General features: G+C 39.6%; 1 protein-coding gene across 1 annotated transcript; it reads right to left on the reverse strand.

Moving 5' to 3' along the window:
• Positions 1 to 1,240: 1,240 nt before the first annotated feature.
• On the reverse strand, positions 1,241 to 5,727 carry LOC112775768 (chaperone protein dnaJ 15). Its single transcript, XM_025819605.3, has 11 exons — positions 4,994 to 5,727; positions 4,316 to 4,439; positions 3,654 to 3,736; positions 3,462 to 3,573; positions 3,274 to 3,378; positions 3,112 to 3,162; positions 2,795 to 2,884; positions 2,598 to 2,706; positions 2,350 to 2,498; positions 2,215 to 2,268; positions 1,241 to 1,818 (listed from the first exon to the last, which is right to left on the reverse strand). The coding sequence occupies exons 1-11, from the start codon at positions 5,122 to 5,124 to the stop codon at positions 1,582 to 1,584; spliced, it is 1,245 nt and encodes a 414-aa protein (XP_025675390.1). The 5' UTR covers positions 5,125 to 5,727; the 3' UTR covers positions 1,241 to 1,581.
• Positions 5,728 to 15,762: the final 10,035 nt, after the last annotated feature.

The raw sequence follows: 15,762 nt of genomic DNA on the forward strand, positions 1-15,762 counted from the left end.
GAAAAAAAAAAAGAAAAAAAGAAAAAAAATACGCTTTACAGCTGCTTGATTCTATCAATAACTTAATTTATAGCTATGCAACGAAGTGTTCTCAAACTATGATAATTTATAAAGATTTCTTTTTTATTGTTTGTTCGAAAAAGAAATTCCTTGTACTCATATATGTTTTCATTATTTTACTCTTGAATATAGTACTGCATGAAGTTCAGTATGGTCACTATATATAGGTATGTATGTATGTATCAGTTACCTTTCAATCAAAAATAAAATAAAATAAAAATGTGAGTTGATATAAGGTGGTGGTTTCGTTGTACAAACATAGCCCAACAAGTTACACAAAATTGCTAGTGGCTGGACTTGGAGTATAGTCTATTTTATTTATTTGTCAGATGCAAATATATGTATGTCTTTCAGTGTGTGTCAAAGTTCACATCAATTCATGGAAAAGTTTGGCTAATTATTGTTCTTGATTCCATATGTTGGTTAGGAATTGAATGAAGGAGAAAAATCAATTAAACCAAGTCAAGGAAGTAAGTAATAAAGAGTGTGAAAAATTAAACACTGTTCAAAGGGTTAGGTAAGACATTCATTATTGGCAAATTACTGAAATGATAGCTGAATAGTATCTTCTAATCAGTCTCCAAAATTTCTTAGGAGTTCAATTTTTAAGACCAATAATCATTTGCTTAAGAAAACTAATTTATAATCTTTGTTCCGGTCTCCAATAAGTACCTACTTCTAAATTTTTATTTGGATTGAGAAAATAGTTAGAATATGTAACTAGTACCTAAGAAAAGGAAATTCACAAACAATATAGAAGGAAAAATAGTTGAATAGAAAAATGCAAAAATTCAGAAGAAACAGTAAGATAGTGATGGGTGAGGTTTGAAGAGCCAGTTCTGTTACTACTAATACCCTTCTCCTACTCCCTTATCCATGGCAGGTTAGTTACAAAATCCATCTTAACCCATAATTCATTCAATTACAGTTAGCTCTCCAATTTCTAATTAGCTTGGTACTAATAGAATTACAGAGAGAGTAAACATGGATTTGTAAAATTATCCTTTGGACTAGTACAATAATAATATTCTGTTTAACAAATACAAAATTATAAAAACAATGTCAGAGATTGAAAGGGAGATTTTTTTTGTCTGGGTCAGGCCAGTTCTCTGGCCCAAGGCCATGTCCAAAAAAAAAAAGAAAGGTGAACATTTTAAGAAGTTCCTAAGAAGAGCAAGGATGGATGAAAGTGATACCTTTTACAAAAATGAATATATGATTACAATATCAAAACTATGTTTGTGTTGAGGAAGCTACAAGGGAATTGGATGATATGAATCTCACTGATGACAAAAATATTGGAAACAATTAAGACTTAAAGAGAGACATATATATAACCTGGAATGCACTAAATACCAACGAACGGCTAACAAAACCAGTTCACAAACCTGGTTAAAAAACCACCAACCAAGAAAAACAAAAATATTCCAGAAGATACACTGCAGGCTGCTGTGTTTGTGGCCATGCCATCATTGACACTCAAGCTGAGATTGATGGAGATAATCACAATCTATCTTCATTTTAAATCAACCGCTTATCAGAGCCCTTAAGATTCAGGTTAAACCATTTCTTCTTGGCCGATTTGTCCTTCCCATCCGACCCTCCATCTTCCCCGGGGCTATCACCTTTGGATTCATCACCAGAAACTTTGCTAGAGCTTCCATTGCTTAAATTACTAGCAGTCCCGCTAACATTGGTTGATTTGACAATCGTGAAGGATGAATGGATGCCGTCTCTTTGTTTCAGAAGCTCATCTACCTGTGCAGCAAATAAGAGTCAACAAGGTTGGAAAAGTGACATAACACAAGTTACATCATATTATAAATTTATACTAGCAAGTGCAAATATTGACTGATGACTAAAATTTTCAATAGGTTTAAGACTAAGAGGATTGAAACTAGAAATTTAATTATATTCTCTCGATAGAAGTCGCTTTTAGAATAAACCACAGAAAAAATGGGTTCACGATTGCTATGGATTATGAATGCTAGCAAGCAGGGTCAGAAATTTGTAATTGATTTAGCTTGCCAAAATTCATCAGATAGATGATCTTTTCAACTTTTAACTAATTCAGGTAAGGGAAACATTATAATTAAAAATTATGCAAGTGGAGCATTTCCAGAAATGCAGTTGTCACTACAGCAAAGAACATACAGATTGTTTTTCTTTTGCATATCTCTCTGTCACTTCCTGGTAGCGAGCCAATGCCTGAAAATCAATTAAGAGACAAAATACTGTAAGGATCTCAAGACAAACCATAAGCCACGATTGAGTAAAGCAAATAGTAACCTTTCTATATTCTGCTTCAAATTGGCGTAGCTCATTCCTCTTTCTTAAAATCTGAGCCTCAATGTCCTTAAGTTTCTGGGTGGTATCTTCATATGATTTTGCACATACTGCCTCAATTGTATAGCTAGCAGTCTTAAAAAAGTTATCCCCTAAACGATAACAAGTTGATTTAGTGTTAATAGATTTTTGTGTAATAAAAATATCCCTAGAAAGCAAAGAATGATAAAGCAAAAATAAATTATTCAGACCATAAACAGCAAATATATGGGTGCCAGGCTTTAGTTCCGAGACTTCACAAGGTTGAAGACCTTCCAACCTTTTAAAGAAAGCCCCTTCAGGATCCTTGGCCATTGCTAACTGTACCATAGCACTAAAAGTAACCGTCACTTTCAAAAAATCACTTAAAACACAGGAAAAAGGAACGCAATGAAACCTAACTTCATACCGCATTCATGGTTGAATCCATTCTGTACACTTGAAAATGTAAGAAATACATTCCGGCAGATGTCACCTTGCCAGTTTTCTCACTATCTTCCTGTACAGAAAAAAAAATGTATGCAATATTTACTAAATATACATTCAATTGTAATTGCACATGCACTACTTCTATGACTAATTGTAGTATGTGTAATGTACAAATCAACTATGAAAAGCTTAGTACCATGCTTATCGTAATTTCAATTTAGAATCACTTAGTTTGGTAAAATCAGTCTAACAAGGAAAGGAGACTAAATGTAGAAGCATTAAAACAACAAAGATTACCTGCAGTGCTAAACCATAGCCACCATTTGCATCTTGTTCAAAGTAAAGTAACTGAAAAATCAACCTCAAGCATTAAAATCCAATAACATCAACCAATACCAAAAACTGCACCAGATTGACTAACAAAGTTAGAGGGTTGCTATAACAAAGGTACAATGGTACCTTGAATTTGCTTTGTGCAGTTGAAGTAACTCTTATTACAATCCCTGACTCAGCTTGCTCCTCATTTATTGTCACACCAAAAAAGTGAGCACATTGCTTCTCTACCTGCAACTTGCGACATAAGTGGAACAAATACAATACCAAGGCGACTAATATAAAACTCCATTCATCATAAAGAAAGCAGGAACCTTTCCGCTCACTGATGTTCCAATAGGAAGCGGTCTGACTGTAACTGTCCCATTCAGAGCTTCCTCAAGAACATTAGCTGAAATGGTTGTCTTGATAGGGACACCCAGCTTGCTATAATAAAATAGAATAAGAAGCAAAGTGAAGTCAAGTAATTTTCAAAATCAAGCAGCAGCCTTGTACCAAAGTCACACCTGAATAAAGCTGCAAACATTGTGTTGACTGTCCCTAGATTAGACAAGTCAATTTCCATGTCCATGCTATCAGCATCAAGTGCCTGATATGTTTTTGGCAAAATAGCTTAGAGAATGAAAAATATATAGTACATAAAAGCAAAACAATTTCACTTCCAACAAGAAGTATAATACCACTGAAACGTACATTTTTAAGAATTAACATGCAAATAAAAATTATGAATTTATGATGCATAAACAGAATTAACATGCAATTAATGGCAAAGATAATAATTAATAATTACTACCTAAAGGATACAAGTCAGGAAAACAAAAGCAGAACATATGCACATGAACTTTATATGAAAACAAATGGCTTGGACTTCATATTATCCTACATACATGACACGTATAACTTTAGTCAAATGAATCAAGTATAGATATGTAGTACACGTTGCAGGCAAGCAGGGTGAATTGACTCAGTCTCTTTCCTAAGATGTAATGTAGCTTTGAAGATATAACACATCCTTGCAGGTCCAATTTCCAACTTGAGAAAAATAAAATGCCTATATTGCATGCTGTGCGGATAAATATGGATTCCCCCCAATGTCTTGTTGGAAAAGAAAAATAGAAAAAAGAGAAAACAGAGCTCTGCATTCGCATAGGAAAGAAACGAAAGGGACCTCAAATCCTGCACTATCATACTGCCTTCTCTTCTCCGGGTCGGACAAGATACTATAAGAATAAGCAACCTCTTTAAATAGTTCTGACGCTTCAGGATTGCTGGCATTCTTGTCAGGGTGATACCTATCCATCATAGATACATACAATAAGATCCCACATAATTTCATGATTATCAAGGTCATTCCCATTAAATAAAGAACTACAAAAACTCCTTGATTCTACAGGATTCAAATAAAAAACTGACATAAATATCTAAGTAGTGCTTTAATTGATTTGATAGTCCTCTCTGCACTCATGCCCATCTGGGAATTGGTGCAATATACAACATCAAAGGTTATCTAATAAGATAAGAGTCCTCTTCACCACCTTCACATGTTCTTCAATTATTCCCTCGATATTAAGTACTTAAGCTAATGCTTTACATACAAAATCTTCCGGAACAAGAACAAGAAGTAAAAATAACTCTTCCATTTGCAGCCTATCTGAGGAAAATAAATGACTCTAACAGAAAAGGATACAGCACTCTAAAAGCAAGCTAAAACAACAGCTTCATAAACAACCGGAAACTCATACACAAGTATCCACATAAATTCAGCTAAAACAAAAAATCAGTATCACACAACCTAAATGGGATTTCTATATTGAAAACAAAAGGAGGAGTAAAGAAAGAAACGTACTTGAGAGCTAGCTTTCTGTAAGCAGTTTTAATTTCTTGATCGGAAGAGTCCCTTGACACAGACAAAACCTCATATGGGTCACGTCGATTTGCTGGGGTAGACGGTCCTTCCAATTTTGAACCCATCCCCATTAACCAGCCAGTCACTCCCTTTCTCTCTGCCCTCTTCAAACACAGAGCTAAACCCAAAAATGAAAAAAAAAAAAAAAAATCACCTTTTAGCCTTCGAACACTATTGTGGCATGTTATTCATCGACCCAAGCGAGAGAATTCAAAATCCAAAGATAGATGAAGGGGGAGCTCCGAGAGAAAGCACGGAATTCAAAAAGTCATTGGATCGAGCATGGTTTATGGTTTCCTCGGAATGGGGGAAAAGTGGAGATTTTGCGAGGTGGGAATTTGGGGATCTAAGGGAAGGTGCGTGAAGGCGAGGTCAATTTGAAATGAAATCGGAAATGGAAAAGAAAAGGGTTGGATTAGGTTTGAATTTTCAGGAAAGAAAAAAAAGAATTGCCTTTGAACTTTGATCGATTTCAGACTCAGCTGCAGGAGGGTCTCCCTTCTCTGATGTAAATGTTTCTACCACTGTAACGCCATCTTCTTTTGCAAATTTTGTTTCTTTTTTAATTTTTATTTTATTTTATTTTATTTTATTTTAAGTCTAGACAAAATTTTAAGATTTTTATTGGACGAAAAATCTACCTGCAGATTATATATTAATTACTCTCTGAATATTTGATCATATTTTGGAGATATACTTTCACTTTATAGTGTCATAAATATTCTTCTTTGTATATTCATTTAATTTTATTTAATAAATTATAAATGACGCTCATGAATAAATTGATATGGCATTGAAGTCCATAGTAGTGGCCATTAAATTCATGAAGTCTCCAAATCTCACTTACTAATTATACATTTTCCTGTGATTACTTGAATTGTTTTCCCCTCCTGAATCATAACTTGAAACAATTCCACCATTAAGTTTTTTTTTTCTTTTTAAGGGGGCAAAAAAAAGAAGAAACGTGCATCAGACATGAGTGCACGAACCTACTAAAGCAAAAACGGTCCATAGTTCATCCACTCACGATGCACCTACAATTTTAGTAGCAATTTTTTTATGGTGCATTGGTGCCACAGTCCCAAAAGAAAAAAGAAATGGTGACTTGGGGGCTGGGGAGCTATGAACTGGTGTTTCTTTACCTATTTTATGAACTGAAATTGCACCATCAAAGGATCCAAATTTTAGACATACATAATGAAATAATAATGATATGTCAATTGTCAACTTATAAATAACATGAAATACTAACATGTTATGATAAAGAGTATTTTTTAGTAAATGATGAAGCGTATTTTTTTTATAAGAAAATACAAAAGAAGATGTCGTATACAATATATTTGTTTTAAAAAATTTAGTTACAATTGTATTTTTTTACAAATTTTTCTTTTGAAATATATATTAATATAACATAAATATAAAAACGGTTAAACCAATATTTTAACAAACTAAATATTTTAGTTTTGGTAAAATAATTAAATAAAGTAATATTTATAAGATGTCAAAATGGTACTTGTTTCGGGGTTACCTGAAATCGGATGATGATTGGACTTGTGTGTGAGGCCCAAGTGTTTTTAAGGAAGGTGGTCTCCGACTTGTTCTTCGTCAGTGAGCCGCTGTTCGAGTTGTGTGTTTGAAAGGGTGGGGGGTGGTACCTGCAAGACACTCCAATGTCTAAGTCAGCAAAGGGTTAAGCAGGTTTAAGTATATTGGAACTTAAGTATACCTGAGGGGTGTCAGTATATTTATAGGTGATGAGCCAAGAACTACCATTGAAGTAGTTCCACCTTTAATGGTGGATAGCCGCCCTTTTATCTTAGGGTTGTTGAGATCTCTCTTCTAGAAGTAGGTGAGAGATTTGGGGAAAGCGGTTACTTGTTTGGATAGGCGTTAGTTGCTTGCCTACGTCGAACCCGACCTCTTAGAGGAGGTCGGACAGGCGGTGGAAGCCAATCTTTTAGATTGGGCCCTTTAACTTGATTGGGCATGGCTTTGAGCTTTTGGGCTAGGGTATGAACAGTTCCCCTACTCGAGGCCGACCTCTTTGTTCGAGTCAGATTCGAGTACTGATTCCAGTCGGAAATCCGATGCGATTTTGACTTAAAACCGATGTGATTTTGAATTTCTAACCATCGCGTCCGTTGGCTTCTCGCATTAACACGTGGTGAGTGGTTACATTAGTAACGGCGCACCTTTAATGAGTGGGCTATTTTACATTTATGCCCCTGGTGTCTTATAAATATTTCCCCCCTTTTTCTCTTTCTTCTTTTTCGTCTTCTCTTCGAACTTTTTCTTACGCTTTCTTACATATCTTGGTACTTTGGAGTTTTACTCTCCGCACCGTTGGTTTCGGCGTTTTGCTTCATCCTCGCTGACATTTTCTTCTTCCCAGACAAGGTTAGTTCCTCATGGCCAACATTCTTTCTTAACTTTGTAGGGTTTGCCTTGTTTCTGTTTAAGCGAATTGGATGTGTTAGAGTGTACTTGGTGTATATGCAGTTTTTGCCGCTGTACTATATTAGGAAATTTTTTAGGCTTTGCATATTTTCTTTTTTCTGAAAGATTGCTTTTTTTTAGACTGTTGACGGTCCCCGTTTTGCTTAAGAAAGTTTTTCCTGTTCAACTTGGTTTTTTGATGATTTTATTTTTCTTTGCGTAATGTAGGTATATCATCCCTTATGTCTTGCCCCTCTGTTTCAAAAATGTCTTCGAGGGTTCCTAAGGATCTGTTAAGATGGGTAGACGCCTCTGTTCTTTGTGAGGTTCCCCTGGTAGATAGTGTTTTTGTTGATGAGTTTCGGAAACACCACAGGCTCTGTAACACTGGGGAGGATGAGGTCAAATATGAATTAGTTGCCCCTGATCCCGAGGACAGAGTCTGTTTTGGCAAAATTGTAGATTCAGACCCCCTTTTATTTTTATGTATGACTGTCTCTTCACCAGACTTGGGGTGACTTTTCCTTTCTCCGATTTTGAAACTGAAGTTCTTTCTTACTGCCAAGTTGCTCCTTCTCAACTTCACCCTAATTCTTGGGGTTTCATGAAGATCTACCAGCTCGTCAGTCGCAAGCTTGATTTTCCGATTTCTTTGAAGATATTCTTCTTTCTTTTCCATCTTACCAAGCCTTTCAGTGCTTCTTCTAAGAACAAGCAACATCAGGTTTCTTTCCGCGCTATCCAGGGCCAGAAAGTGTTTTCGATTTTTGATGACTCTTTCCATGATTTCAAAAATTTCTTTTTCAAAGTTCGAGTTGTAGAGGGTCACCATCCCTTCTTTCTTACTAAAAATAATGAGCCTCGCTTTCCTCTATACTGGGTAGAGGCAGCCTCTGTTGAAAAGTACCATTTGGTAGATTTGGATGAAGTCGAAGAGGCTGTAGTTGAATTCTTCCGAGAAGCTTGGGGACGGGCTCCAAATCTCAATACAAAAAATTTCCTTTTCGAAACTCCGAGTTATGTCCGTACCGAATTAGGTAGCCATTTACTTTTTTGTTTCATAGATGACTCTTGTTTCTCCCGACTTGTTCATTGATGTGCCTTCATTTCTTTTGTAGAAAAAATGAAAATCGGATCTAAAGCATATCAAAAAGTTCAGGAGGCGAAGAGAAACGCCCGGGCCCGAGCTGCTCAGCTACAAGAAGGCGGGACCTCGACTACTTATTCTCCTCTGAAGTCGGATATAAGGGCGACTTCTTCTGGCTTGGCCAAATCGGTAAATCTTCCAACCCCTCCTCCTCCTCCTCCCTTTGTGCTTACCCCTCCGGTTCTTCCCTCCTCGGAGCCTGTTTTAAAGAAGAGGAAAATTTCAGAGTCTAGTGTCTCTAACATTGGTGACTCTGTTTTTAATGGAGTGAAGTTCTGTGAGAGGCGTATCCTTTCCCATTGCTCAATTGCCATGGATGATGCCTCTATCATAAACCATCTTCAAATTTTAATCCGAGGGGTGATTCGTACTACTCGGGTGTTACCTCTTTTCTCAAGGAAATGGAAAAAACTCCTCTGAACGCCACCCAGCATTCTTTAGAGGTTCTCGAGGTTCAACTAGCCATGTTTCGTGAGGATAAGAAAAGGTTAACAGAGGAGATGGATTGGTTAAAAGACGAGCTTTCCAAGTCTCGTGAGAGGGAGAAGCAATTGATGGGCTTTTTGGCTATGGCTGAGGGTCTGAAGGAGAAGGCCGAGCAGAATTATGTGCGCTTCTTTTCAGATAAAATAGAGCTTCAAGAGCATTTGGATCGGCTTAGGGAGGGATACCAGGACTTGGAGGAATCTATGGCTGAAGGTACCGAAATGGTGTTTGAGGTGTTGAAAGAATAAGTCCGAGTTTTGGCTCCCGACTTAGATCTGTCACCTCTTCACCCTGATAAAGTTGTTATTAATGGTGAAATTGTATCTCCTCCTCACCCTCCTACCGATTCCGAGTTGAAGACGGCTGGGCAGCGTTTAGTTGAGTCCGCTCCTCTTGAGACTGATTTATTCGAGGGGTTTTTGCCAAGTTCATCTGCTCAACCCGAGGCTACTCCGACCTCTGCTGCATAAGAGATCCCTCCGAATCCTCCGACTTCTGTGACCGACCTACCTTCTCCTCCTGATGGTGACTCCAACCCTCTAATTAGCTCTATTTGAAATTGCTCTTAAGGCCCGTTTTGTGGGACCTTTTATTATGAACAATTTTTATGTATGTTTTTATGTGTTTCTGCTGATGATTTCTTGACTTTTGATCCTTTAAGGATCTTTAACAACTGCTGCAAACTTTTTGGGCATGTTTGGTCCTTTCCTAATGGAACTTTAACAAAGTAGCTATTTTCGTGAAGTTTCCTGTGAGTCCTGTTTTATTAGTAGGTAATTTTGCTACTGTCTAGGAAAGCTTTTTACTAAGCAATTTTTTTATTTGGACAAGGTTTTGTGGTACCTTTGTTAGAAAAAGTCTCTTAGCGTTTTTCCGCAATTTCTAATTTCCATTCCTTTAGCTTAGACGTTCAATCTATCTTTACTATTGAATCGTAACTTAGGTTATTTTCGCGATGCATTTTGTACTACTCAGGGATTTCCGACTTGTAAGTCGTTTGCCTTTTACTGCCGAGTTGTTATGCTCGTCTTTTTACAATCCCTTTACACCGACTTGTACCTCGTCACTTTATCTTGCCGACCATATAGGTCGGGGAATGGATTTTTGTATTTTCTCGAGTTTAAGTTGGTGCGTATCGTAGTAATGGTAAATGAAAATTCTAAAGAAAAGATAATAAAGGGAGAGATATTATTACTAATGTAACTTTAAAAGGGTGCTTTGGCTACTAAGGGGATAAATTTCATGCCCCTAGCCCTCGCTTTGATGCCTCGTTAAAACCCCCTTTCAGGAAAACCCTCTTTGAAAATAAAACTGTGAAGTCAGGAAAAAGAGTACATCAGGGAGCGAGGTTCGCTTTTAGCTGTAATATCTCTTCATATTGCAAGCGTGCCACGACCTTAGGAGCTCGGAGCCTCCCAGGTCGGACACTTTATAATAACCATTTTCCAATACTTCAGTTATCTTGTAAGGTCCCTTCCAGTTTGCAGCGAGTTTTCTGTCTCCCGACTTGTTCATCTCGATATCATTGCGGATGAGGACTAAGTCGTCTGAGGCGAAGCTTCTTCGAATGACTCTTTGGATGTACCTTATTGCCATCTTTTTTTTTAAGGCTGCTTGTCTTATTTGCGCTTGCTCTCGAACCTCTGGGAGTAGCTCAAGCTCTTCTTTTTGGGCTTGAATATTGTCAACCCCGTTATAGAATCTCACCCTTGGACTCTACTCATTAATCTCTACCGGGATCATGGCTTCCACTCCATATGCAAGTCGGAAAGGTGTTTCCCCAATCGTGGAGTAAGGTGTTGTTCTATATCCCTATAGTACTTGGGGGAGCTCCTCAGCCCAAGCTCCCTTTGCATCCTGTAGCCTCTTTTTTAATCCTGCCAATATAATTTTATTGGCAGTTTCGGCCTGCCCATTGGCTTGAGGATGCTCCACCGAAGTGAATTGATGCTTGATCTTCATGCTGGATACCAGGCTTTTGAATGTGGAGTCTATAAACTGAGTGCCATTATATGTGGTGATAGAATGGGGAACCCCAAATCGGGTAATTATGTTCCTATAAAGGAACTTTCGACTTCTCTATGCGATGATGTTGGCCAGTGGCTCTATTTCTATCCACTTGGTAAAGTAATCAACTCCTACAATCAGGTATTTGACCTGGCCTGGTGCTTGGGAAAAAGGTCCGAGTAGATCCAGTCCCCATTTTGCAAATGACCATGGAGATGTTATGCTAATGAGCTCTTCAAGGGGAGCAACGTGGAAGTTAGCATGCATTTGACATGGCTGACACTTTTTAACGAAGTTGGTTGCGTCCTTTTGTAAAGTCGGTCAAAAGAATCCAGCTCGTATTACCTTCCTAGCCAAGGATCTCACTCCAAGGTGGTTTCTGCAAATTCCATTGTTCACCTCCTCCAAGACCTCATCTGTCCTAGAGGTCGGGACGCACTTTAATAATGGTGTAGATATTCCTCTTCTATAAAGGACATTTCGCACCAAGATGTAGCTATGTGCTTCCCTCCGAATTTTCTTTTCCTCTTTCTGTTCTTCGGGTAGGATGTCAAATTTCAGATATTCGATTAAGGGAGTCATCCATCCGAGATCCAGGCCAGAAACGGGTAAGACATGTAGCCCGTTATCCGTCTTTGAGACTGAGGGCTCCTAGAGAGTTTCTTGTATCATACTTCTATTATTTCCTCTCGGTTTGGTACTTGCTAACTTTGAGAGTGCATCAGCTCTACCGTTGAGTTCCCAAGTTATGTGCTTGACTTCAGTCCTAGGGAATTCTCTAAGGTGCTCCAGTGTTTTTTCCAAGTACCTTTTTATATTGGAATTTTTTGCCTGATATTCCCCATTAATCTGAGAAGTTACTACTTGGGAGTCACTGAAGACTACCACGTTGGTCGCACCAACTTCTTTGGCCAACTTTAGTCCAGCAATCAGAGCTTCATATTCAGCTTGATTGTTGGAAGCTGGGAATTCAAATTTTAGAAATACCTCTATCTGAGTTCCCTCTTGGTTAACTAGTATTATGTCTGCCCCACTTCCGACTTTATTGGAGGACCCATCCACATATAACTCCCAGGTTGTGGAGGCCCCCTCTTGGTTGCCTGCATATTCTGCTATGAAGTCGGTGAGGCATTAAGCTTTAATTGCTGTCTGAGTCTCATACTTCAAGTCGAACTCGGATAGTTCTATGGTCCATTGAACTATTCTGGTCGTAATATCCATTTTTGTAAGGATTTGCTTCATAGGTTGGTTCGTCCGAACTCTGATGGTGTGGGTCTGAAAATAAGGTCGGAGCCTTCTTGATGCTACGATTAAGGCATATGCAAACTTTTCAAGTTTTTGGTACCTTAACTCGGGGCCTTGTAACACCTTGCTAGTGAAGTAGATGAGATGTTGCCCGACCTCATCTTCTCTGATTAATGCTGATGCCACAGCCTTCTCGGTAACAGCTAGATATAATACGAGTTCTTCCCCTGTTTTTGGCCGGGTGAGGATGGGTGGTTGGCTCAAAATCTTTTTGAACTCCTAAAAGGCCTCCTCGATTTCAGGAATCCATTTGAACTTGCATTTTTTTAAGTAGTGAAAAAAGTGGTAGGGATCTCAGTGCTGATCCCACCAAGAATCTGGATAACACCGCAAGTTGGCCATTCAGCTGCTGGACTTCTTTCAAACAGACCGGACTCTTCATTTCTAGGATTGCTTTACACTTGTCGGGATTGGCTTCAATCCCCCTTTTTGTTAGCATGAACCTAGGAATTTTTCGGCTTCTACTGCGAAAGTGCACTTGGTGGGATTTAACCTCATCCTACGCTTTCTTATGGTGTCGAAGACTTGCGAGAGGTCGTTCAGGAGGCAGGCATCATCCTTGGTTTTTACCAACATGTCAACTACATATACCTCCATTAAGCTTCCTAGGTGAGGTGCGAACACCTTATTCATCAGCCTTTGATATGTGGCCCCTGCATTTTTAAATCCAAATGGCATGACCATGTAGCAATAATTCGCTTTGGGCGTGATGAAGGATGTCTTCTCCTGATCCGGCTTATACATTCGGATTTGATTATATCCCGAGTAGGCATCTATGAATGACACATATTGATATCCCGAGCTGGAATTTACTATGGCATCAATGTTGGGTAGGGGATATGGGTCCTTTGGACATGCTTTGTTGAGGTCAGTGTAGTCGACGCACATCTTCCACTTGCCATTCTGTTTTTCGACCAACACCACATTCGCCAGCTAGGCCGAACACTTGACTTCTCTGATGAATCCGGCCTCTAGCAAGGCTTGTACTTGTTCTTCGACCACTTGAGCTCGTTCTGGCCCGAGCTTCCGTCTCCTTTGCTGGACAGGTCGGGAGCCTAGGTAGACAGTCAACCTGTGCGACATAAGCTCGAGATCTATCCCAGACATGTCGGAGGCTTTCCAAGCGAAAAAGTTGAAATTTTCTCATAGGAGCTTTACGTGCTCTTGCTTCAGTTCTGCCCTTATATTGGCTCCTATGCTGGTGTTATTTCCGACCTATTGTCCAATATGGACTTCTTCCGTCTTTCCTCCGGGCTGTGGTTGTAACTCTTCTTTCGCTCGGACCCCTCTGAGCTCCACTGTATTAACTTCCTTACTCTTTCCTTTTAGGTTCAGGCTTTCATTGTAACACTTCCTTGCCAACTTCTTATCTCCTCTGATAGTAGCAATTCCCTCTGACGTCGGGAAATTCATGCAAAGGTGAGGGGTAGAAACAACCGCTCCCAGCCGATTTAAAGTCGTTCTGCTTATCAAGGCATTGTAAGCAGATGTTACATCGACAACAATGAAGTCGATGCTTAAAATTTTGGACTTCAGCCCTTTTGAGATGGTAGGAAGGTCGGGTCCATCGCTCCCGACTTGATAGACTTAGGTGTCATTTCCGAGATGACTTGGTAAGTCCTCCTTCAGCAAACCCTCCTGAAATCATATGAATATGTCGCTCTGGAGTTTGTGGAAGTGGACCTATCTTTTTAAGGTCTGCATCATCTCTCTTCCTTTTTCCCTGACTACTTGACTTTTTTATGAGATATCTGTCCAGCCGACATTTTCTGACCAACTTTTCTATCACATTTTTTAGGTCACAGTAATCATTCGTTGAGTGCCCATGCATAAAGCTTATGGTACTTGCAATACTCATTACGACTTCCCCCCTTTTTTATTTTTTATTGGACATGGGGAGGAAGCTTCTCGGTATGGCAATTTCCCTGTACACATCTACGAGGAAAACTCTCAATGGGGGTGTAGTTATGATATCTTCTGGGTTTCTCATATCCGACTTCTTCCTTTCTCTTGGGCTCCCTTTCCCTTTCTTTTGATTGTTGAGGGTTCCCAAGTCACCAATTCGGTTCTCGTAACCTGGCATTTTCCTCCATGTTGATGTACTTCTCGGCTCGTTCTTGTACATCGCTCAAGAAAGTCGGATGTCTCTTTGAGATGGACTGGGAGAAGGGTCCTTCTCGGAGTCCATTGATGAGTCCCATTATTACTGCCTCAGTAGGCAAGTCTTGGATCTCTAAGCATGCTTTGTTGAACCTTTTCATGTAGTCTCTCAGGGGCTCTCCAACCTCCTGTTTTACTCCAAGTAGACTTGGGGCATGCTTGACCTTATATTTTTTAATTGAAAATCGCGTAAAGAACTTACGCGAGAGGTCGTCAAAGCTGGTGACCGACCTAGGGGGAAGGCTATCAAACCACTTCATGGTCGCCTTCATTAAGGTCGTTGGGAAGGCCTTGCAACGAGTAGCGTCCGATGCATCGGCTAAGTACATCCGACTTTTGAAGTTACTGAGGTGATGCTTCGGGTCAGTTGTCTCGTCATACAAGCTCATATTAGGGCTTTTGAAGTTCCTAGAAACTTTAGCCCTCATGATATCCTCAGTGAACGGGTCTTCTTCCCCCAATGGGTATCCTCTCGATCTGCGCAAGAGTCCTTATTTCGGAGATTGGATTCCAGCTTCGAGAGCTTTTCTTCAAGCTCTTTTCGTCGCTCAATCTCTTTCTTTAGACTCCTCTCCGCTTCACGCTGTCGCTCCAGTCAACCTTGGTGGCCATGTAGTAACCCCATGAGGTCGGTGGAATGAGATTGTCCCTCCCTTTCGGTCTGGTGAACCTTAGAGGAGATTTTCCTCGGTCCTTGAACACCTGAGGGACCTTCGCCACGCGGTTCTTCCATTCCTGGTAGAGGGATTATTGCCTGGTCATTATTGACTGTGTCTTGATGCTCTTGATCACACTCGGATGCAATGTGTTCGTCTTCATGTTGATCGTCCGCCATTGTGCGTTGATCTCCAGGTCCCCAACAATGGCGCTAATGTTCTGGGGGTTATCTGAAACCAGATGATGATTGGGCTTGTGTGTGAGGCCCAAGCATTTAAGGAAGGTGGTCTCCGACTTGTCCTACGTCAGTGAGCCGCCGTCCGAGTTGTGTGTTTGAAAGGGTGGGGGTGGTACCTGCAAGACACTCCGATGCCTAAGTCAACAAAGGGTTAAGCAGGTTTAAGTATATTAGAACTTAAATATACCTGAGGGGTGTCAGTGTATTTATAGGTGATGAGCGAATAACCACCGTTGAAATAGTTCCACCTTTAATGGTGGATAACCGCCCCTT

This window comes from Arachis hypogaea, chromosome 19 (genome assembly GCF_003086295.3).
Source record: "Arachis hypogaea cultivar Tifrunner chromosome 19, arahy.Tifrunner.gnm2.J5K5, whole genome shotgun sequence".
Lineage (NCBI taxonomy): Eukaryota > Viridiplantae > Streptophyta > Magnoliopsida > Fabales > Fabaceae > Arachis > Arachis hypogaea.